The sequence below is a fragment of the Canis lupus genome, chromosome 25 (assembly GCF_003254725.2).
Source record: "Canis lupus dingo isolate Sandy chromosome 25, ASM325472v2, whole genome shotgun sequence".
Lineage (NCBI taxonomy): Eukaryota > Metazoa > Chordata > Mammalia > Carnivora > Canidae > Canis > Canis lupus.
The window spans coordinates 4,852,834-4,875,250 of record NC_064267.1 but is presented as its reverse complement, the minus strand read 5'-3'; the positions used below and the strand labels follow the sequence as shown (position 1 = coordinate 4,875,250).

At 38.6% G+C, this 22,417-nt stretch overlaps 1 protein-coding gene across 11 annotated transcripts in view; it reads left to right on the top strand.

Moving 5' to 3' along the window:
- NBEA (neurobeachin) overlaps positions 1-22,417 on the top strand; it is a 674,158-nt gene that overhangs the window by 610,050 nt on the left and 41,691 nt on the right. For all 11 annotated transcript variants that reach the window (XM_049101416.1, XM_049101413.1, XM_049101412.1 and 8 more), the window contains one exon: positions 18,825-18,992. In XM_049101416.1, coding sequence (XP_048957373.1) covers positions 18,825-18,992 — 168 coding nt within the window. The remainder of the gene's footprint in view (positions 1-18,824; positions 18,993-22,417) is intronic.

Here is a 22,417-nt window from a genome sequence, read left to right as displayed (position 1 = left end):
AAGAAATCATTTACTATCAGATAACATAATTAATTACCTGACTTCTGTTTACATACCTCTTATATCTTGTCTTTCTGTCAGCTTAAGTGCTGCTGAACAAACTTTAAGACAAAATGCAGTTCTTCTTTAAAGTAAATCTCGGGATCCCTGGGTGGCGCAGCGGTTTGGCGCCTGCCTTTGGCCCAGGGCGTGATCCTGGAGACCCGGGATCGAATCCCACGTTGGGCTCCGGTGCATGGAGCCTGCTTCTCCCTCTGCCTGTGTCTCTGCCTCCCTCTCTCTCTCTCTCTCTGTGACTATCATAAATAACTAAAAAAATAAAAAATAAAAAAATAAAGTAAATCTCACTGTTTACTATCAATGTAAATACATTTTTATCGAGTCAAGTGTGTCATTAAGCCAAGTACCTATAGCGTACTAAGAACCATAAAGATCGCATATGTTAAATTAACTGTCCCTCAAATATGCTCTCACATATTCAAAAGAATTAAGTTTTATAACTGACAGAAACATAAGGAATAAATATGTGTGCATTTCTGAAGATATCATAAAACATTTTCAGAAATGCATAGTACTTATTTGTAGCTCTTTTTTTTAATTGAGGTGTAATTGGCATATAACATTGTTTTTATATATTATATATTTCATTTTATTATAATAACAAGTTCCAACTTGTTTTTGTGAAGAAATGAAAGAAGCAAGGCACTCTTGTCTTCTAGGCATTAAAGAGTCAGGTAGGACTTTAACAAAACCCTGCTCCACGGAGTGAGAGGCTCTACACAAAAATCTGTATATTTGGGTAGAATCCAACTGCCCCAGTCTTGGTTCTCTGCAGCACCAGGATGCAATGCCAGGTGAAATCAGCCATATGTAGGAAGTGCCTGCTGGCCCAGAATAGATGGCTTGCAAAGTGTTTATTCTTCCTGTCTTCTTTCTCTGTCTTTTCCTTGAAGGAACCCTACAGAACAGGAAGGGAAAGTTGTCATGGTATCAACAAGGTTCTGCATCTGGAGCCACAATTCTAGGCTGCATGAGCATTAGAGCTAATGGGGCAGTGGGTGAGTGCTGCCACTGAGAACAGTGCTAGGCAGCAGAGCACTCAAAGGACATCTTATGAAAAGTAGCTGTGTGTCTCCTGTACTGCTTTTCTTAGCTCACAGTGGTCCTTCTCAGTACCCTGATAATACTTTCCTTTGCCTCAACTTCTGGTCAGTTTTCCCGTCATCCTGATGGGAAAGGATCACCCTGATGTCATGCAGAAATAATGTCAGGCATCTGTGTTAACACTAGGAAATGTAATCAATCATGTACATCTCTCTTTCCCTTTTTTTTTCTACTGAAAGAATAGTTATTTAATGAATGTGCCTCTAATACACAAAGCCTGAGTAGTAACAGAAAATATAGAAAGGTTTAAATTTTCCACAAATTTCATGAGTACAGCCTTCATTCTTTTATATTGTTTCGTAACGTTAAAAGTTTCTAACTTTGTACCAGCTGAGTAGCTCACACAGGATTTAGTTCTTAGGAAATAGGTTTAGAGAAAATGTGCTCTAGAATATTTATAATTTGTGCTGGGATTATCTTCCGTTATTTGAAGGGGTTCTTTGTAATGAGCCTAAAGTATAAAATGAAAATATCATATGTCTCAAAGAAATAACATTCACAGTGGTCAAAAATGTTCATCTCTTTGTATGGATTAGTATTCTGTATCCTTGAGCATTCCTTCCTTCTTTCAAGCTGTCATTAAGAAATTCAAGGCAAAGAAGACAAAAGTAATTTACAAAAAGGGATGATACCATTGGTTATAAATCAGTTTTATTATCCCATGGCAGCAACTGAAAAGGTATTTTGATAGATTTGTAGGAACTTGTGTATGTCTACAACCTAATTTCCTTCTCTGATTTTTAAAAAATGAGAGTCCTTTGATTTTTAAAGATGAATTTTTTTAGTTAATTGGTTTTCTAGTTGTTGGAAATAATATATATAATTAAGTACCATTGTTTATACTTTGTAAATACAGTGACAAGGATTGTGTTTTACTGAAGAACTGTGAAACTCAAAATTTGGTCTCATTAGAAAACCTGGAAAAGCGATATGGACACGTTGGATAGACATTTAAATAAATTTTAAGTGCATTGAGTTCATACATCAAAAATTGGTTTAATTTACCCACACCCAGCTAGGCTGATTATAACCGACTCACTCATGAAACATTAATAAAGCACTGTGTTCACTTCTAACATGATTAGAATCTGACCTCTCCACAAAGGACAGAAATAGAAAGTATCTCTGATAACATTACCCTAATGCTGGGTTCATCAATCATAATCTGCCCTTTTTTAAACTTTGTTTTAGAAAAAGGCCTTTCACGGATGTGCACTGATAATCTCATCCGGCACTCAGCCCAGCATAGGTGCTCCTGGACCAAATGTAGAACATTCTCCGTCTGTGGAGCAGAGCGCAGTGCCCGAGGCAGAGAAAGCAGAACTGATTGTGGTTTGCTTTTACTGCATTACATCCTTTGCAAGATTTTCATATTTGAAAGAAAAAGGCTCTTTCTGATAGATAACAATTTGCATTTGAGGTATGCTTTTATACTACAAAGCACCCTGCTCTAAAAAGAAGTTTCAGGAGATGAGACTCGTGGAAGTAATTTATAGCAGACTCAAGTATTTTGTGTTTAACTGCCTGTTCTGCCACCTGTTAGCTGTGACACTTGGACAACCAATCTCATAGAGTTTCAAGGTCCTCCTTATCTCTGAAACTGGGGGTTTGTTTATTCCATAAATCTTTGAGCCAGCTCTGAGTAAAGCATTATGGAAAACACGAAGAATTAGATATGGATCCCACTCAGAAGAAAGCTAATGTAAAGAAATTCCTTCTTTCCTCCTATTCATTGAGGGCCTGTTACAAAGTTCCGACTGCTCTGGGCTCTGAAAACACAAGCATGAGCACCACAGTGAATGGCCCTCAGGAGGTCACACTCCAGTTAGGAACATTGACAAGTAAACATCAGTCACAGCAAATGCCGATAGATGCTCTGATCCATGCGTTCAACAGGTAGTTACTGAATGTTCTGGGTGCTGTTTTATCTGTTTGGAGTGAAACAGACAAAGATCCCTGCCCTCATACAGCTTACTTTTGATCAAAGGGAAACAGACCGTAAAATAGAAAATAAATAAGTAAAATATGTAACATGTTATAAAATAATCAATACTACGGAATAAAGTAGTGAAAGATAAGGGGATCAGGAATACAGGGTAGAAAGTCAGGATCCCCTCATTGTGAAAGTAATATTTGCTTTAGACTGGAAGGAGATGAGAGAGTGAACCAAGTGGCTGTCTTGTGGAAAGACTTTCTGCAGCAGAAGGACCATCTGGAGCAAATGCCCCATGGCAGGGATCTGCTTCCCAAGGAAGCCATGGAGCTAGGGCAGAGAGCGTTGGGGGCGCCTAGTAGAAGACTGAGCAGCAATGAGGCCAGGTCACATATGGCCTGAAAGGCCATGGTAAACACTTTGCATCTTTGCTCTGAGTGAAATAGAGAGTTGTCACAGTGCTTTGAGCAGAAGCAAGCCATGATCTTCCATTTTGAAGAGATCATTCTGGCTGCAGTGTTGGAAATGAACTGTTGAGGCACAGTATAGTCAGGCATGAATCTGTTAGCAGGTTTTGTGAGAGGTGACGGGGGCTTGGACCAGGGTGGTAGCAGTGAAGGTAGTAAGAAGCTAATCAATGAATAATACTCATCCATCAAAAAGAATGATATTCTGCCATTTACAAGGATGTGGATGGAACTAGAGGGTATCATGCTAAGCACAATAAGACAGAAAGACAAATATTATATTATTTCACTCACGTGGAGTTTAAGAAGGGGAGGAAAAACAAAAGAAGATAAAAACAGAGAGGCAATACGTAAGAGATTCTTAACTCTAGGGAACACACTGGAGGTTGCTGGAAGGGAGGTGGGAGGGGGAATGAGGTAACTGGCTGATGGGCATGAAGGAGGGCACCTGATGTGATGAGCACTGGATGTTATATGCAATTGATGAATCACTAAATTCTACCCCTGAAACTAATAATACATTATTATGTTAACAAAGTTGAACTTAAGTAATGTTTTTTTTAAAGAGAGAGAAAAAATAATAAAGTTCCAACCAATAAACAGTCTTTCTCTGCTGCTTCCTAGCTGTGATCATTTTCCCTCTGATTTCTCTGTCTTATAGAGGCAAGTAAATGGTAGGGGAAGCATTTGTAGAGTGGTGATGGAAAGAGCAGCAGAGATGCATCATTATATTTAGTAACTTCTGCTAGAAATGTAATAAGGACCTTTAGTGCCTATGGTCAGCTTAGAGTTGGAGGAGGAAAAGCCCAAGTTGACATGTTTCTCTTCTACTGGACTGTGATCTTTGTGAGGACATGGAATCCTTATTCATCTGAATATCCTCCAAGGCTAGTTTCTAGCATAGGGTGGATGGTCAGTACTTTGGAGCTTGAGAGAGATGAGAGTATTTTCACATTGTTTATTTGCATTTCAAGGGGACATACTAAAAAAAACTAAAAACCAAGGGGACATACTCCTGGAGATGAGAGCTTTTGTCTTGTTTGTCATATTATCTCTGGGGCCTAGAGTAACTCTCTGGCACATAACAGATGTTCTGTATTGAATGAATGAGGGATAAATGAATGAGTGAATGAGGCTGTTTGAAATCCTCTTCTCCTAGATGTGTTTATATTTCACTTCCTTATTGTGGTCCTTAATTGTCACAAACTCAAAGAAGCCTTCTCTGACCACCTACTCCAAAATGGCAGTCCACTTGCCATCCATCCATACTCCTTAACTTTCTTTTCTACCTTTCTCTTTTCTTTAGCACTTACCACCTTCTGTATCTTACTATCTGGGGCTGTATCGATCTCCCCCCACTACAATGCTGAAAAGCAGGGATTTTGGTTTCTTTTATTTACTGCTCTAATCCTAAAATCTAGAATAGTGTCAGTGCATAGCAGATGGTCCGTCAATATTCACTGACTGAGTACATGAGCTTCTTTCCCATTCCTGACATTTCTTGTTACCAACACATCTTTTCCATTGCTTAATTAATTAACCAATAATATTTATTAAATATTTAGTATCTAATACTAGGTTAGGAGCTATGAAAAATGGAAGAGGGCAGCCCGCGTGGCTCAGCGGTTTAGCACCACCTTCAGCTCAGGGTGTGATCCTGGAGACCCAGGGTCTAGTCCCACATCAGGCTCCCTGCATGGAGCCTGCTTCTCCCTCTGCCTGTGTCTCTGCCTCTCTCTCTCTCTCTCTCTCTCTCTCTCTCTCTCTGTCTCTCATGAATAAATAAATAAATAAAATCTTAAAAAAAAAGAAAAATGGAAGAGAAGCACTAGATATGTTCCCTATCTTAGAAACACTTACATTCTAATTGAGGATACAGTATTGCAGGTTTGAAACAAGTGCTAATTGGTAATAACCCCATTTGTTTGTATAGCACTTCCCAGTTTATATACAAATCGAATTTCACAAGTAAATGTGTATACATTATCTTGCTCCATTAAACAGGAGGGTACTGATTTCAAGTGCCATAGAAATTCATAGAAGAATTCATAGAGTGTGACCCGGAGAACTCAGGAAGCAAACATTGAACTTGAGTAAGAAGGATGGCTAAGACCTGAAAAAGAAGCAGGAGGATGAAATACTTTCAAATAAGGAGAAAGGAGCAACAGAGGCTCAAATGTTGTACTGGCTGCTCTGTGTCTGGGCTGTGAATTGTCTGTGCTACTTGGAGCCAAGGATGTATATCCTGAAGTCCGAGGAACTGGTGGGGTAGGGTGGGGTCAAGGTTTGTAAAAGGCCTTAGGAGTCAGGTAAAGTTTACCCTCATGTGTTTTGCTGAGAGGAACCTTCAAAGATGTGAACTAGATGATGACAATAGGAACATGATGGTTTCAGAAGTCTGTCCCCCCGAGCAGGATGCATGCAAGACGGGTTGGATTAGAGAAAGAGGTTGAGGTCTATTGCAGTTGTCCATGTGGAAAGCAATAAGAGCTAAGACCAGAGTGAGGCCAGTGGGAATGGAGTTATATTCCTTTATTATACATCCAGTAAGCAATCAAGGAATAGAATAATTTAAGCCCCCTACAGAAGAAGGAACACTATGATTTCTGATGGTCTACTTGACTGTATGCAACTCTCTTCAGAGAATTTTTTCAATATCAGAAGCAGATTTTTGAGGCAATAGGAGAAAAAGCTTGGAAATATTCTTTCTCTAGTCAAGAAGAGGAGATGGAAATTCAGTATTCTTAAATAAAAAGATTTCAGGAGAAATAAATATTTTATCCTCAGAGTTAATTCCACTAGCCTGGTTTCCTTTTTCATAAGTTCAGCGATGCTTTATCCTAAACCTGCTGGAGAAAGAATTCTCTAGCATCTAATACCCATGGGACAATATGGAAATTAGAATTAGGTAACTATTATCCATCTAAGAGATATCCTCTCTGGTTTAAATCTCACTCTTTATTTCCTTCCTCCCAGATCCCCAGGGTAGAATTATGGATTGGGAATTGGTTTACCTAGGCTTAACGCAATTGCTTCTACTTTTAGATATGGAAGTAGAGGGTAAAGAGAGCTATTAAGACCATTATAACCCTAATAGCTTAGGAATCAAGTATTTCCTGATATTTTTCCATTGTAAGTATTTGCAATAAAATCTTGTTTCAAAAAAAAAAAAATCTTGTTTCAGAGTCCAAAATGGGATTGCATAAGAAAACATAGTTCTGTAAAGAACAAATAAGCAGGTAACATGTATTTAGTAACAGATTGATACTATTTAGAGTACAGTTCAGTCTCAGTGTCAGGCTTTAGCTTTACATAGGTCTTTATGCTTCCATGATGGGATATCTAAAATTCGATTATCAGGTATACATTTGATTCAAAACCAGGACTGGCTTTTATATGTTCTAAGTGGATTTTCTTTTCTCTCTGCACAGTGACTAGCAAGACAGACAATCCATGAGACATTCATTATCTGTTGAATCTGCTCCCTTACTGTTTCTTTGTCATTTAATTTTATGACCCCTCCCCAAAAATCCTGAGGCAAAATTATTTAAACAATTAATTATTAATTGATTCACTCTACTGTCTCTCATACAGAATAGGATAGAATAAATAACTATTGACTTAGAGATTTTTTCAATTGAATTAAAGTATGTTATAAACAACTAATTTTTTAAACTGAAATGAAATAAATACTGAGAAAATATATAAAATGTTGAAATTGAGACAAAAGAAATAGAGACTTAAAAGCCTTAAAGAAATTTAAATGGTGTAAAATCTTCCATCTCCAAGTTATCTAAGGCCATATTCTCAAATTTTCAAGAGATAATAAAGTCATTTATCAGGAAGTAGTGGGAGAAAACATGGCAAGCCATCCATGAGGCTAATGTGATCTTGATTCCAAAAGTTGTTAAAGGGAGAAAAAAGGATAAAGAAATAGGGCCATTACATGTATAGGTATAAATACAAAAATTCTAAGTAAAATATTTAACAACCCATATAATTATATATGTAAATTAATATTGATTAATATTGATAAAAAAATATTGATGTAGCACACATATACACACTCATAATCATTTAAGATTAGAAAAAAGACAGATGCTTCATATCATAACACTATTGTTTAATGTCATCATCAAAGTTGAGAACAATTCTATAAAGAAAAAATAAAGAAGTTACAGTTATAGCTAATAAGTCTTGCCAGAAACAAAATCAGCTTGAAGAAATCAGTGTGTTTTTTTTTTTTTACATCATCAGTAACCATATATGAAACATAATTTTGGAAATGTTATAATTGCAACAAAACTTACAGACAGTCAGGGTATTAACCAAGAATTCTCACATCCTTTATGGAGAAAATATTAATTTTTAACTCTAATAAAATACATACAGAAAATCAATATAAGTAAAGAGATATTCTGGGACTCTGGATGGGAAAACTTAATATCAATTTTCCCAAATAAATCCAAAAATTTATTGAATCCCAATCACAATTATTTTGATGTATCTATGTGCATTTATTGTAAAAGTTATAGGGAAGAATAAGGATCAGAAATAGCTGCAGTGACTGAAAAAGAAGAATACATCCACCATATATAAAGATATATGAGAAATAAAGATAATTAGGGTAAATTAGGGTAACAAATGAAATAAAAAGAGTGGAAACACCTGGAGACTCACACATATCCAGATGGATGAATGGATGGATAGATGGATGGACTATGAATAGATAGATAGATAGATAGATAGATAGATAGATAGATAGATAGAGAAAAGGGAAAGGAAAGGAGGAAACAGGGAGGGAATAAAGACAAAAAGAAAGAGGGACCTTGCAACCCTTTTATTAGTTCTAATATGTTGGTTGCTGATTGTATTGTTTTTTCTAGGTAGATTATCATATCTGTAAACACTAGCAATTTCATATCTTTGTTTCAGAAATACACACACTAAAGGTGGCATCATATACCACTAAGGAACGTTGTATTTGTTTAATAGATGGTATTGGAAAAATCGACTATATAAACAAAAACAATACTAAATCCCTATTTAATACCACTTACACAAGTAAAAGTAGACTCTAGATGGATTAAAGATCAATATATGAAAAGTAAATACATCAAAATTATAGAAAGTCATCTTTGTAATTTCAAAACAAAATCCCGAGAGTATAAAAAATAAAGAGAAAAAAATATCTGATTCGCTCAAAATTAGGAATTTCTGGTCAACAAAGAACAACATGGATAAAAAGTTCATAGACACATGACATTTGGAAGAATACATTTGCAATGTTTAAAACCAACAAGGAACTATTACCTAAAACATACAAAGAACTTTTGCAAAGTAACAGCATAAAGACAGGATGTAAACAAGAAATTTACAGAGGAGGAAACCCAAAAGGCCGTATTTTAAAAGATGTCAAATTCCTTATTAATCAGAGGAAGACAAATTAAAACAATGAGGTATTGTTTCATACCTATTACACTGGCTAAATTAGAAACCTGGATAATACTAAGAGTTGATGAGGATGTGAACACATAGAACCCTATGCACTGCTGGAGGGAGTGGAGACAGGGGCAGCCATCCTAAAGAGCATCTGGGCACTAATTACTGCTGAGTCATTGTACACATCCACTACAGTGACACAGCAGTCCTACTCCAGATTATAAGTCCCAAACAAATTCTCACAAAGATCCAAAAAGAGATTCAAGAGAAGACACTTATCACAGCATTCTGTCATAGGGAGTTAGAGGCAGTCTAGAGCTCACTGCTGGGGGCAGTTCTGTGTGGTTAGTAGAAGCAATGGACTTCCTATACACACAGCGACGCAGGCTGATCTTCAAAAGCAATGCTAGGTGGAAAAAGTAAGAAACTAAATGAAATCTATAACGATACCATTTTTATGAATCAAAAATACATACAGGGATCCCTGGGTGGTGCAGCGGTTTAGCGCCTGCCTTTGGCCCAGGGCACGATCCTGGAGACCCGGGATCGAATCCCACATCGGGCTTCCGGTGCATGGAGCCTGCTTCTCCCTCTGCCTGTGTCTCTGCCTCTCTCTCTTTCTCTCTCTGTGACTATCATAAATAAATAAAAATTAAAAAAAAATACATACACAAATAATGAGTGATGTTTTATAAAAACAGATGCAAACAAAAGGAGAAATATCAACCACGTTACAGATGTTGCCTCTGGTAGGGGAGAGAAATGAAAGTAGAGGATGGAGATAAAGATAACAAATCCATTTTTAAATTCAAATTAGTCAAAAATCATGATTCCCTCCACCTCTCACACCTGCATTAGGCATTTTATTCAATAATCATTTCACTCTAACAGAGTAATAGTAAATTTCATCAATCCTTTCCAAATATGTGTAGTAATATCAATAAGATTTATTTGAAATGATTGCTGCAAACTGATTATGTGATGATGTTGGTAAAATCCTCCTTTATTTTTTTAAAGATTTATTTATTTATTTTAGAAAAGGGAGAGAGGGAGCAAAAGCATTCTTGCACAAATAGGGGGAGGGGCAAAGGAATAGAATCTTCAAGCGGACTCCGCTTCAGCAGGGAGCATCTCCCAGGGCTGGAACCCAGGACCCATGAGATCATGCCCTGAACTAAAACCAAACTTACTGAGCCCCACTTACTGAGCCACCAGGCACCCCTAAAAATCTTTATGTAATATATCTGATTTCACTACTATTTTGAATTCCCACGAATACATTTGGACATTAGGTACTCCATAATCTTTTGGGTTTTTTTTCTTTTTTTTTTTTAATTCTTTTTTTTTTATTTATTTTTTATTGGTGTTCAATTTACCAACATACAGAATAACCCCCAGTGCCCGTCACCCATTCACTCCCACCCCCCGCCCTCCTCCCCTTCTACCACCCCTAGTTCGTTTCCCAGAGTTAGGAGTCTTTACGTTCTGTCTCCCTTTCTGATATTTCCCACACAATTCTTCCCCCTTCCCTTAGATTCCCTTCCACTATTATTTATATTCCCCAAATGAATGAGAACATATAATGTTTGTCCTTCTCCGACTGACTTACTTCATTCAGCATAATACCCTCCAGTTCCATCCACGTTGAAGCAAATGGTGGGTATTTGTCATTTCTCATTGCTGAGTAATATTCCATTGTATACATAAACCACATCTTCTTTATCCATTCATCTTTCAATGGACACAGAGGCTCCTTCCACAGTTTGGCTATTGTGGCCATTGCTGCTATAAACATCGGGGTGCAGGTGTCCCAGCGTTTCATTGCATCTGTATCTTTGGGGTAAATCCCCAACAGTGCAATTGCTGGGTCATAGGGCAGGTCTATTTTTAACTCTTTGAGGAACCTCCACACAGTTTTCCAGAGTGGCTGCACCAGTTCACATTCCCACCAACAGTGGAAGAGGGTTCCCTTTTCTCCACATCCTCTCCAACATTTGTGGTTTCCTGCCTTGTTAATTTGCCCCATTCTCACTGGTGTGAGGTGGGATCTCATTGTGGTTTTGATTTGTATTTCCCTGATGGCAAGTGATGCAGAGCATTTTCTCATGTGCATGTTGGCCATGTCTATGTCTTCCTCTGTGAGATTTCTCTTCATGTCTTTTGCCCATTTCATGATTGGATTGTTTGTTTCTTTGGTGTTGAGTTTAAGAAGTTCTTTATAGATCTTGGAAACTAGCCCTTTATCTGATACGTCATTTGCAAATATCTTCTCCCATTCTGTAGGTTGTCTTTTAGTTTTGTTGACTGTATCCTTTGCTGTGCAAAAGCTTCTTATCTTGATGAAGTCCCAATAGTTCATTTTTGCTTTTGTTTCTTTTGCCTTCATGGATGTATCTTGCAAGAAGTTACTGTGGCTGAGTTCAAAAAGGGTGTTGCCTGTGTTCTCCTGTAGGAGTTTGATGGAATCTTGTCTCACATTTAGATCTTTCATCCATTTGAGTTTATCTTTGTGTATGGTGAAAGAGAGTGTCTAGTTTCATTCTTCTGCATGTGGATGTGCAATTTTCCCAGCACCATTTATTGAAGAGACTGTCTTTCTTCCAATGGATAGTCTTTCCTCCTTTATCGAATATTAGTTGACCATAAAGTTCAGCGTCCACTTCTGGGTTCTCTATTCTGTTCCACTGATCTATGTGTCTGTTTTTGTGCCAGTACCACACTGTCTTGATGACCACAGCTTTGTAGTACAACCTGAAATCTGGCATTGTGATGCCCCCAGATATGGTTTTCTTTTTTAAAATTCCCCTGGCTATTCGGGGTCTTTTCTGATTCCACACAAATCTTAAAATAATTTGTTCTAACTCTCTGAAGAAAGTCCATGGTATTTTGATAGGGATTGCATTAAATGTGTATATTGCCCTGGGTAACACTGACATTTTCACAATATTAATTCTGCCAATCCATGAGCATGGAATAGTTTTCAATCTCTTTGTGTCTTTCTCAATTTCTTTCAGAAGAGTTCTATAGTTTTTAGGGTATAGATCCTTTACCTCTTTGGTGAGGTTTATTCCTAGGTATCTTATGCTTTTGGGTGCAATTGTAAATGGGATTGACTCCTTAATTTCTCTTTATTCAGTCTCATTGTTAGTGTATAGAAATGCCACTGATTTCTGGGCATTGATTTTGTATCCTGCCACGCTACCGAATTGCTGTATGAGTTCTAGCAATCTTGGGGTGGAGGCTCTTGGGTTTTCTATGTAGAGTATCATGTCATCGGCGAAGAGGGAGAGTTTGACTTCTTCTTTGCCAATTTGAATGCCTTTAATGTCTTTTTGTTGTCTGATAGCTGAGGCTAGGACTTCCAGTACTATGTTGAATAGCATTGGTGAGAGTGGACATCCCTGTCTTGTTCCTGATCTTAGGGGAAAGGCTCCCAGTGCTTCCCCATTGAGAATGATATTTGCTGTGGGCTTTTCGTAGATGGCTTTTAAGATGTTGAGGAATCTTCCCTCTAACCCTACACTCTGAAGAGTTTTGATCAGAAATGGATGCTGTATTTTGTCAAATGCTTTCTCTGCATCTAATGAGAGGATCATATGGTTCTTGGTTTTTCTCTTGCTGATATGATGAATCACATTGATTGTTTTACGGGTGTTGAACCAGCCTTGGGTCCCAGGGATAAATCCTACTTGGTCATGGTGAATAATTTTCTTAATGTACTGTTGGATCCTATTGGCCAGTATCTTGTTGAGAATTTTTGCATCCATGTTCATCAGGGATATTGGTCTGTAATTCTCCTTTTTGGTGGGGTCTTTGGTTTTGGAATTAAGGTGATGCTGGCCTCATAGAACGAATTTGGAAGTACTCCATCTCTTTCTATCTTTCAAAACAGCTTTAGGAGAATAGGTATGGTTTCTTCTTTAAACGTTTGCTAGAATTCCCCTGGAAAGCCATCTGGCCCTGGACTCCTGTGTCTTGGGAGGTTTTTGATGACTGCTTCAATTTCCTCCCTGGTTATTGGCCTGTTCAGGTTTTCTCTTTCTTCCTGTTCCAGTTTTGGTAGTTTGTGGCTTTCCAGGAATGCGTCCATTTCTCCTAGATTGCCTAATTTATTGGCGTATAGCTGTTCATAATATGTTTTTAAAATCGTTTGTATTTCCTTGGTGTTGGTAGTGATCTCTCCTTTCTCATTCATGATTTTATTAATTTGAGTCTTCTCTCTCTTCTTTTTAATAAGGCTGGCTAATGGTTTATCTATCTTATTAATTCTTTCAAAGAACCAATTCCTGGTTCTGTTGATCTGTTCCACAGTTCTTCTGGTCTCGATTTCATTGAGTTCTGCTCGAATCTTTATTAACTCTCTTCTTCTGCTGGGTGTAGGATCTATTTGCTGTTTTTTCTCTAGCTCCTTTATGTGTAAGGTTAGCTTTTGTATTTGAGTTCTTTCCAGTTTTTGAATGGATGCATTTTATTGCGATGTATTTCCCCCTTAGGACTGCTTTTGCTGCATCCCAAAGATTTTGAATGGTTGTATCTTCATTCTCATTAGTTTCCATGAATCTTTTTAATTCTTCCTTAATTTCCTGGTTGACCCTTTCATCTTTTAGCAGGATGGTCCTTAACCTCCACGTGTTTGAGGTCCTTCCAAACTTCTTGTTGTGATTTAGTTCTAATTTCAAGGCATTATGGTCTGAGAATATGCAGGGGACGATCCCAATCTTTTGGTATCGGTTCAGACCCGATTTGTGACCCAGTTGTGGTCTATTCTGGAGAAAGTTCCATGTGCACTTGAGAAGAATGTGTATTCAGTTGAGTTTGGATGTAAAGTTCTGTAGATATCTGTGAAATCCATCTGGTCCAGTGTATCATTTAAAGCTCCTGTTTCTTTGGAGATGTTGTGCTTAGAAGACCTATCGAGTATAGAAAGAGCTAGATTGAAGTCACCAAGTATAAGTGTATTATTATCTAAGTATTTCTTCACTTTGGTTATTAATTGATTTATATATTTGGCAGCTCCCACATTCGGGGCATATGTATTGAGGATTGTTAAGTCCTCTTGTTGGATAGATCCTTTAAGTATGATATAGTGTCCCTCTTCATCTCTCACTACAATCTTCGGGGTAAATTTTAGTTTATCTGATATAAGGATGGCTACCCCTGCTTTCTTTTGAGGACCATTTGAATGGTGAATGGTTCTCCAACCTTTTATTTTCAGGCTGTAGGTGTCCTTCTGTCTAAAATGAGTCTCTTGTAGACAGCAAATAGATGGGTCCTGCTTTTTTATCCAGTCTGAAACCCTGCGCCTTTTGATGGGGTCATTAAGCCCGTTCACGTTCAGAGTAACTACTGAGAGATATGAGTTTAGTGTCATCATGATATCTATTCAGTCCTTGTTTTTGTGGATTGTTCCACTGAACTTCTTCTTAAAGGGGAATTGTAAGAGTCCCCCTTAAAATTTCTTGCAGAGCTGGTTTGGAGGTCACATATTCTTTCAGTTCCTGCCTGTCTTGGAAGCTCTTTATCTCTCCTTCCATTTTGAATGAGAGCCTTGCTGGATAAAGGATTCTTGGTTGCATGTTCTTCTCATTTAGGACCCTGAATATATCCTGCCAGCCCTTTCTGGCCTGCCATGTCTCAGTGGAGAGGTCTGCTGTTATCCTAATACTCCTCCCCATAAAAGTCAGGGATTTCTTGTTTCTTGCTGCTTTAAGGATCTTCTCTTTATCTTTGGAATTTGCAAGCTTCACTATTAAATGTCGAGGTGTTGAACGGTTTTTATTGATTTTAGGGGGGGATCTCTCTATTTCCTGGATCTGAATGCCTGTTTCCCTTCCCAGATTAGGAAAGTTTTCAGCTAGGATTTGTTCAAATACATATTCTGGCCCTCTGGCCCTTTTGGCGCCCTTGGGAACACCAATTAAATGTAGGTTTTTCTTCCTCAGGCCGTCGTTTATTTCCCTTAATCTGTCTTCATGGTCTTTTAATTGTCTGTCTCTTTTTTCCTCAGTTTCCCTCTTTGCTATCAACTTGTCTTCTATGTCACTCATTCGTTCTTCCACCTCGTTAACCCTCGTCGTTAGGACTTCTAGTTTGGATTGCATCTCATTCAATTGATTTTTAATTTCTGCCTGATTAGCTCTAAATTCTGCAGTCATGAAGTCTCTTGAGTCCTTTATGCTTTTTTCTAGAGCCACCAGTAGCTGTATAATAGTGCTTCTGAATTGGCTTTCTGACATTGAATTGTAATCCAGATTTTGTAACTCTGTGGGAGAGAGGACTGTTTCTGATTCTTTCTTTTGAGGTGAGGTTTTCCTTCTAGTCATTTTGCTAAGTGCAGAGTGGCCAAAAACAAGTTGTATTGGGAAAAGGAGAAAAAGAGAGGAGAGAAAGAAGGAAAGAAAAGAGAAAAAGAAAAAAGGAAGAAAAAAAGAAAAAGGAGAAAAAGAGAAAGAAAAAGAAAGAAAGGAAAAAAAGGTGGGGGAAGGAAACAAATCAAAAAGCAAAACAAAACGAAACAAAAAAAAAAAAAAAACCACGGGGGAGTATCTTCTGATTCTGTATAAGGACTATACAAGGACTATGAGTCCCTTGACTTCCCCTGGAACTTGTCCGTCTAGCTGGTGTTCTGGGGGAGGGGCCTGTTGTGCTGATTCTCAGGTGTGAGCACTTGGGGGAGCTGCTCTGCCCCTGCCTGGTGCAGGGCTCAGTGGGGGTTGTTTACCCCGTGAGGCCCCAGGAGCAACAGCCCCAGTGGCGGGGCCAGCTCTGGAGCCCTGGATTCAGCTCCCCCAGTAACTCCGGAGCTCTCCGTCTGCAGGGCCTGGAGGCTCCGGGCGGGGCCGCTGATCTGCTCAGATCCGGGCCGGAGCGTCCTCGCTGTCCTGGGCCCTCCCGGCCTCTTCCTGTCCCGGGGGGAGGCCGGATCCTGGGCTGTGTCCCGGCGCCCTGTGCTCCGGGGCCTGCGCTGGTGGATTCGTGCTCCGGCCCCGCAGCCCCCTCTGCAGAGCCGCCCCCGAGCCCCCCGAGCTGCTCCGGGTCCCGCCGTGCGCGCTGCAGCCCTTAGGGAGCTCGGCGCACTCTCCCGGGGCGCAGGTGCCTGTTACTGTCCCCGGGAGCCCGAGGGCATCCCCGCCCTCCTGGGTCCTGCTCCAACTCCCCGCGAGCCCCTTTCCGCCCGGGAAGGTCGGTGCAGCTCCTGCGTCTCCGGGACGGGGCTCTCCTGTCCTGGGGACACTCGCCCCGGCCTCAGCCCGGCTCCTCGCGGGGCCCCTCCCCCTTGGAGGCCTTTTGTGTCTTTATTTCTTTTTCCCCGTCTTCCTACCTTGAGAGAAGCGCGAACTCTTCTCACTGTAGCATTCCAGGTGTTCTCTCTTTAATTCTCAGGCCGAATTCATAGATTTTCAGGAAAATTTGAAGATTTTCTAGGTAATTTGGTGGGGATAGGTGATTTGGAGACCCTGCTCTTCTGCCATCTTGCCCCTCCCCCCAATCTTTTGTTTTTGTTTTTTTTTTTAATTTTTTATTTATTTATGATAGTCACACACAGAGAGAGAGAGAGAGAGAGGCAGAGACACAGGCAGAGGGAGAAGCAGGCTCCATGCACCGGGAGCCCGACGTGGGATTCGATCCCGGGTCTCCAGGATCGCGCCCTGGGCCAAAGGCAGGCGCCAAACCGCTGTGCCACCCAGGGATCCCTTTTGGTTTTTATCCCTTATTGTACAAGGCACTGAAAAATAACTAGACTGACTTTTTTCTTTATTAACTAGTTACACTGCACTTACAGAATCATTTATACACATCGACCAAACCAACATTATTGACATAACCAATACAGAATTTTTAATCTCCTTCCCTGTATTCTGATCTGAACTATTATGTCAATACCACTAAGATACAGAATATATAAATTCTTTTTCGTTTTGGTACAGAAACTATCCTTTAATAAAGTCTAATTGTTTATATTTCTGAATGAGAAACAGTCACAATAATTGGTATAAGTAAAATACCAAAACTTTTGAAAGAAAGAAATTAAGAAGAGGTTGAGGGGAATAAAGTAACTAGTAAAATGTGATCACAGGAAAAGTTAAAAAGTATTCAGATATTTTATAGATTAAAAAAATTAAATGGAATTCTCAGAGAGCTAATTTTAGAATTATTTATTAATTAAGTGAATTCCAAATTGGTGTCAACACCTTAGAAATCAGGGTCATGAAGTCAGAGAATGACTTCATTCACATATCTAGTTACAGCTGTAATTTAGAAAATTGTTTAATATGGCTACACTTAGTTGAAATTTAAGAAGCTAGGTCTACAGTTTTTGTTCATGTTGCTGAAATCAGTGTGCTCTTAAAATCAATAAGAAATTGATGACAAGTGGATATGGTAAGTGAGAGGCATAGAGAACCATACAGTGATTGTCACTGCTCATGTCAGGTATGAACAGAACCCTGTGCCTACAAGTCAGGATACCTCCAGGAAGCTTATGATGGCTTCTTAGGAAATGAAAAGGCCTTCTTTTTTTTTTTTTTTTCCTCTTTATGAAAGCTTAGTAAGCTCATTGACTATTACTAATTTGCATTCATTTCCTACTAGCTAGCAAACATCTAAAATTGCCCAGTGATTCCTAGACTATATAAAAGCAAGAATTCATTTGTAGCCAAAGGAAGGCATCCCATTTTAGTAGTGTTAGAAGCAAATTTGAAGATGTGAGGCAGGAAAATAAGCATATATCAAAGTTTCTAATGAAATGGTTTCATTTTAAACTAATGTTTAAAAATGAGAAATGAAGGGGCACCTGGGTGGCTCAGTCAGTTAAGCATCTGCTTGGGCTCGGGTCATGATCTCAGGGTTCTGGGATCCAGCCCTGCATGGGGCTCTTAAGCATCTGCTTGGGCTCGGGTCATGATCTCAGGGTTCTGGGATCCAGCCCTGCATGGGGCTCCCTGCTCAGCAGGGAGTCTGCTTCTCCCTCTTCCTCTGTGCCTTCTCCCGCTCATGCTTGCTCTCTCTCTCTCTCTCTCTCTCTCTCTCAAAGAAACAGATAAAATCTGGGATCCCTGGGTGGTGCAGTGGTTTGGCGCCTGCCTTTGGCCCAGGGCGCGATCCTGGAGACCCAGGATCGAATCCCACGTCGGGCTCCCGGTGCGTGGAGCCTGCTTCTCCCTCTGCCTATGTCTCTGCCTCTCTCTCTCTCTCTGTGACTATCATAAAAAAAAAATAAAAAAAAAAAGAAACAGATAAAATCTTTTATAAGGAATAGAAAAATGAAATTTTTGTAAAATTAAGACAGGTACTTCAAATTATTTTTCTTTTAAACGTGTTTTCTTTTTAAGAAATCTATTTAATTTTTAAAAACATATGCCATACATAATGGAGCCACAAGAAAGCTAAGCATTTTAGAGCAAGTAAATTTTCATTCAGGCCTGTGTTTTTAATAGTCTAATTGTTTTATTATTTTGCCATTTCTAGGAACAAGATATCTAATACATAGATTAAAAATATAGTAATGCGGGATCCCTGGGTGGCGCAGCGGTTTAGCGCCTGCCTTTGGCCCAGGGCGCGATCCTGGAGACCCGGGATCGAATCCCACGTCGGGCTCCCGGTGCATGGAGCCTGCTTCTCCCTCTGCCTGTGTCTCTGCCTCTCTCTCTCTCTCTCTCTGTGACTATCATAAATAAATAAAAAAAATTTAAAAAAAAAAATATAGTAATGCAAAGAGCATAGTATTTGTACTTCTTTGTATAGAATATTTCAAAGTAAGAAAAAGAGAGATTTGCTAAGTTTGTATGGTCTCTTATTTCTTTTTTAACTCCTTGCAGGCCCTGGAAAGTGAATTTGTTTCTTGCCAACTGCATCAGTGGATTGACCTTATATTTGGCTACAAACAGCGAGGACCAGAAGCAGTCCGTGCTCTGAATGTTTTTCATTACTTAACCTATGAGGGCTCTGTCAACCTGGATAGTATCACTGATCCTGTGCTCAGGGAGGTAGGTGTTAAGTCCCATATTATTCCAAAAATTTCTGTCATCTCTGAGACACAAATTTGGCTTTCCATCTCTTTCTGTATAAATTTCTTTTCAGCATAAATTTTTATAAAACATATATCTCAGGTTTTTAACAAATGTTGGAAAATGAATGTTGTATCTCAAAACCAAGTAATGAGACCACTGTGTTCTTTTTTGAATTGTAGACACAGATAATGCACTTCAGTATCCTTCATTTACTTGTTTTATTTCAGCATCTTCATTAAAATGCTTAATGCCCTGTGTGTGTTATTAATGAAAACCTAGTTGAATATTTGAATAAGAATCATTCACATTAAAATAAGCTGCCAGTATGTATTTTCTTAATAAATGCAAAATTACAGACTTCTAGACAGAATGCTCAAAAAAAAGCATTGATAAAATAGTTGAGCATATAGTATTTTATTCCAGAATGTTCTCCAAAACACATCAATGAAATAGATGAGTGTAGAGTATTTTTATTCCTGTACATTCTTATCCTGAAAGTTTATAGCTAACAGTTGGGAATTAGGTGCTCTAGTATGTGCATAAGTATTTTTAGTGAAAGTATTCATATAAAATATTATTTAAATCACCTCCACACTGCACAAAATGACTTCAGATAGGTGAAAGAGTAAAGGAGCAACAGCTGCTGGGTGAGCGTTGCTGCCAGGAAGCCACATCCCAGCCTCCATTCCGCCCAATAGTGGCCATCTGCTGTGTGCAAAACAAGCAATCATGGCTACATTTCCCATCAGTGGAATGCTTGTTTTATTTTTTTTACTTTTAATTTTAGAGGTGGAAAACTTGTAGATTTGGGAAATAGAGCTCTCTAAGAAAAATTTGCTTCCATAAAGTTATTTCTTACATACCTCTACCAAAACTGGCTCCATTTGTATGGCTTCAAGCAGAGAAGAGGAGAGGGAAGAGGCTCGTGATTGGTGCTCTTGGACCCTTAGGGCTAAATATTCAGAGAACACATTGTAAAAATGTTATTAGGTAAAGGGTTATATCACGTTGTATGTGGGAAGAAATGAATTAGTGCTTGAAGGTGGGAGAAGGGAATAAAGACAGAGAATGAATGAGTGAGAGAAGCCAGATATTAGGAAATTCTGTGGTGAAAGAAGGGGATTTTCTCTGCAAACCATTATACTCCCCTGATTTCTTACTCCCTGTAATCAAATTATTTTATAGGAGGTAATTCTGAGCTTACTTATTTTTTCACATTACATCTTTGCCCAGTTCTGTAAACACCTTAAAAATTATATTCTTCTTTTAGAACCAATACCTGTAGAATCAGAAAAATATAATTGGAGTAGTGTATCCTTTTATTCCAAGACCATCTCCAAGTTGATTTTTTATTTTTAAATGCCATAAACCTTTTTCCTCCTGAATTATCTTATCATACATTTTATCCATTATAGAGATCTGTCCAAGTTAATCCTGTCGGGCAAAATAAACTATTTTAAGCATATTGAATGTAAGAAAAGTGCATGACAGCATTAAAATTGACAGAAAAATAGCAGATTTTTCATATTTAAATGAGAGTAAAAAAAAGAGAGAGTAAGTAAAATGATAAGTGGGAATAAAAAATGGAATTAGAATTGTAACTTTCTTTATGTGGATATAGTATTTATTATTTGAATTCTATAAAAATACCAGCTTCTATTAAAAAATCACACTGTTGCTTTGGACAGTATGTGTGTGGAGGGACTATGTATGGGCCTTAATCATCAAATTATAGGACTTTCCTGACCCAAAAACTCTGACATCAGTTCTCAAGAATACTTGCTAAGGGAGCACATACCTAGAACACTGTTACCTTCCTTCTCCCAGCCAGCAGAGGCCCAACCATACACCAGCAGAGAGAGAGAAATTTGCTCTGACCCTGTGGACTTGCATCCACTCAAGACTGCTCAGGAAGATACTTTATCTCCTTAAGACCACTAAGGGAACTGCTTATTATGTCGTAGCCATAGCAGATTAATGGATATCAAGGGCTATGAGTTAGCTGTTCTCCTCACTCCCCACCCCTATCTCCTCTATTCCACAAAACCTAATATAATCCCAAAAATGTACTACAGTATCGTTTAAGAACCTGCAACAGATGAGAACCCCCCTAAAATCTGTGAGTTCTTCGTGAACTGTCTAATGCTGGCCAAGACTTGATCTCCCTCTTCAATTGCTGTCTTCACAAAGGAGGAATAATACATGACAATGTTTGCCAACCTGAAAAGTGCTTAGCATCTATGGTCACCCAAAGAACTCTGTAGCTAAGGGGAATGAAGTGTTATTCGTATATTCGTTATTTGGTAGCCATTTATATCCCCTTACATATACATTTCCCTTGTGAGGAGGGCCCTCTGGGAGGCACCACATCTTTTATGAAAACATCAATGTTGAGATACCAGCAGTCTGCACCATGATACCATGCCTTGAGAAAGTTAATACCTACCTAAATGGTTGGACATAAACTCTTGGGAAAGGCAGTGTTCAAAACATTAACCCTCTTACCAGTTTGGTGCATTTCTTTTATTCAATAACGTTTGTCTTTGTATTTTTTAAATACTACATTACATTTCACATAAATAAAACCAAAGGAAGGCTGTGGTTATCTTATACTAAAGTCCAACTGGCCTAAGGGAGATAATTTTTTTGATGCTTAAATTAAACATGGATTTAGGGGATGCCTGGGTGGCTCCACGGTTTAGCGCCTGCTTTCTGCCCAGGGCATGATCCTGGAGACCTGGGATCGAGTCCCACATCGGACTCCCTGCAGGGAACCTGCTTCTCCCTCTGCCTGTGTCTCTGCCTCTCTCTCTCTCTGTCTCTCATGAATAAATAAATAAAATCTTTTTTTAAAAAATTTTTTAAAAATAAACACTGATTTAAACAATAAATATTTAATATATGAATATTGATATATATCCCTTTTGTAAAATCTATCTATCTATATATATAAACACAACACATATCCCACAATCTGCCTATAACTTTGAATTTTGAAAGTTAGTGCTAAAATTTGAGAAATGGCTTAAGGTTATTGATTCATTCTTCCTTGACAGGTGAAATCATGAAGCAGCACTAACCACAGCAATTATGGCATTAAAATGTCAAGAAATTAGAGGTCAGAATAACAGATAATTTTCTTCTCTATGTCAGATTTAAAATTGACATTCTTTGACAGCTTAGGATCTTTGCCTGAGAAAAATATGACAGCTTAACTTATTTTATACTTGTAAAGCAGTAACTGATAATAAACTTTATCATGACAGCCTCTGGGCAGAAACATGACAGAACAGTTCTGGTACAAAGCTCTTCTTAATATGTAAACACTAGATCTGTTGGATATTAGATATTATTTAAGTTGTCTTAAGTCTTGGCTTATATCATAATCTTCTAGACACATT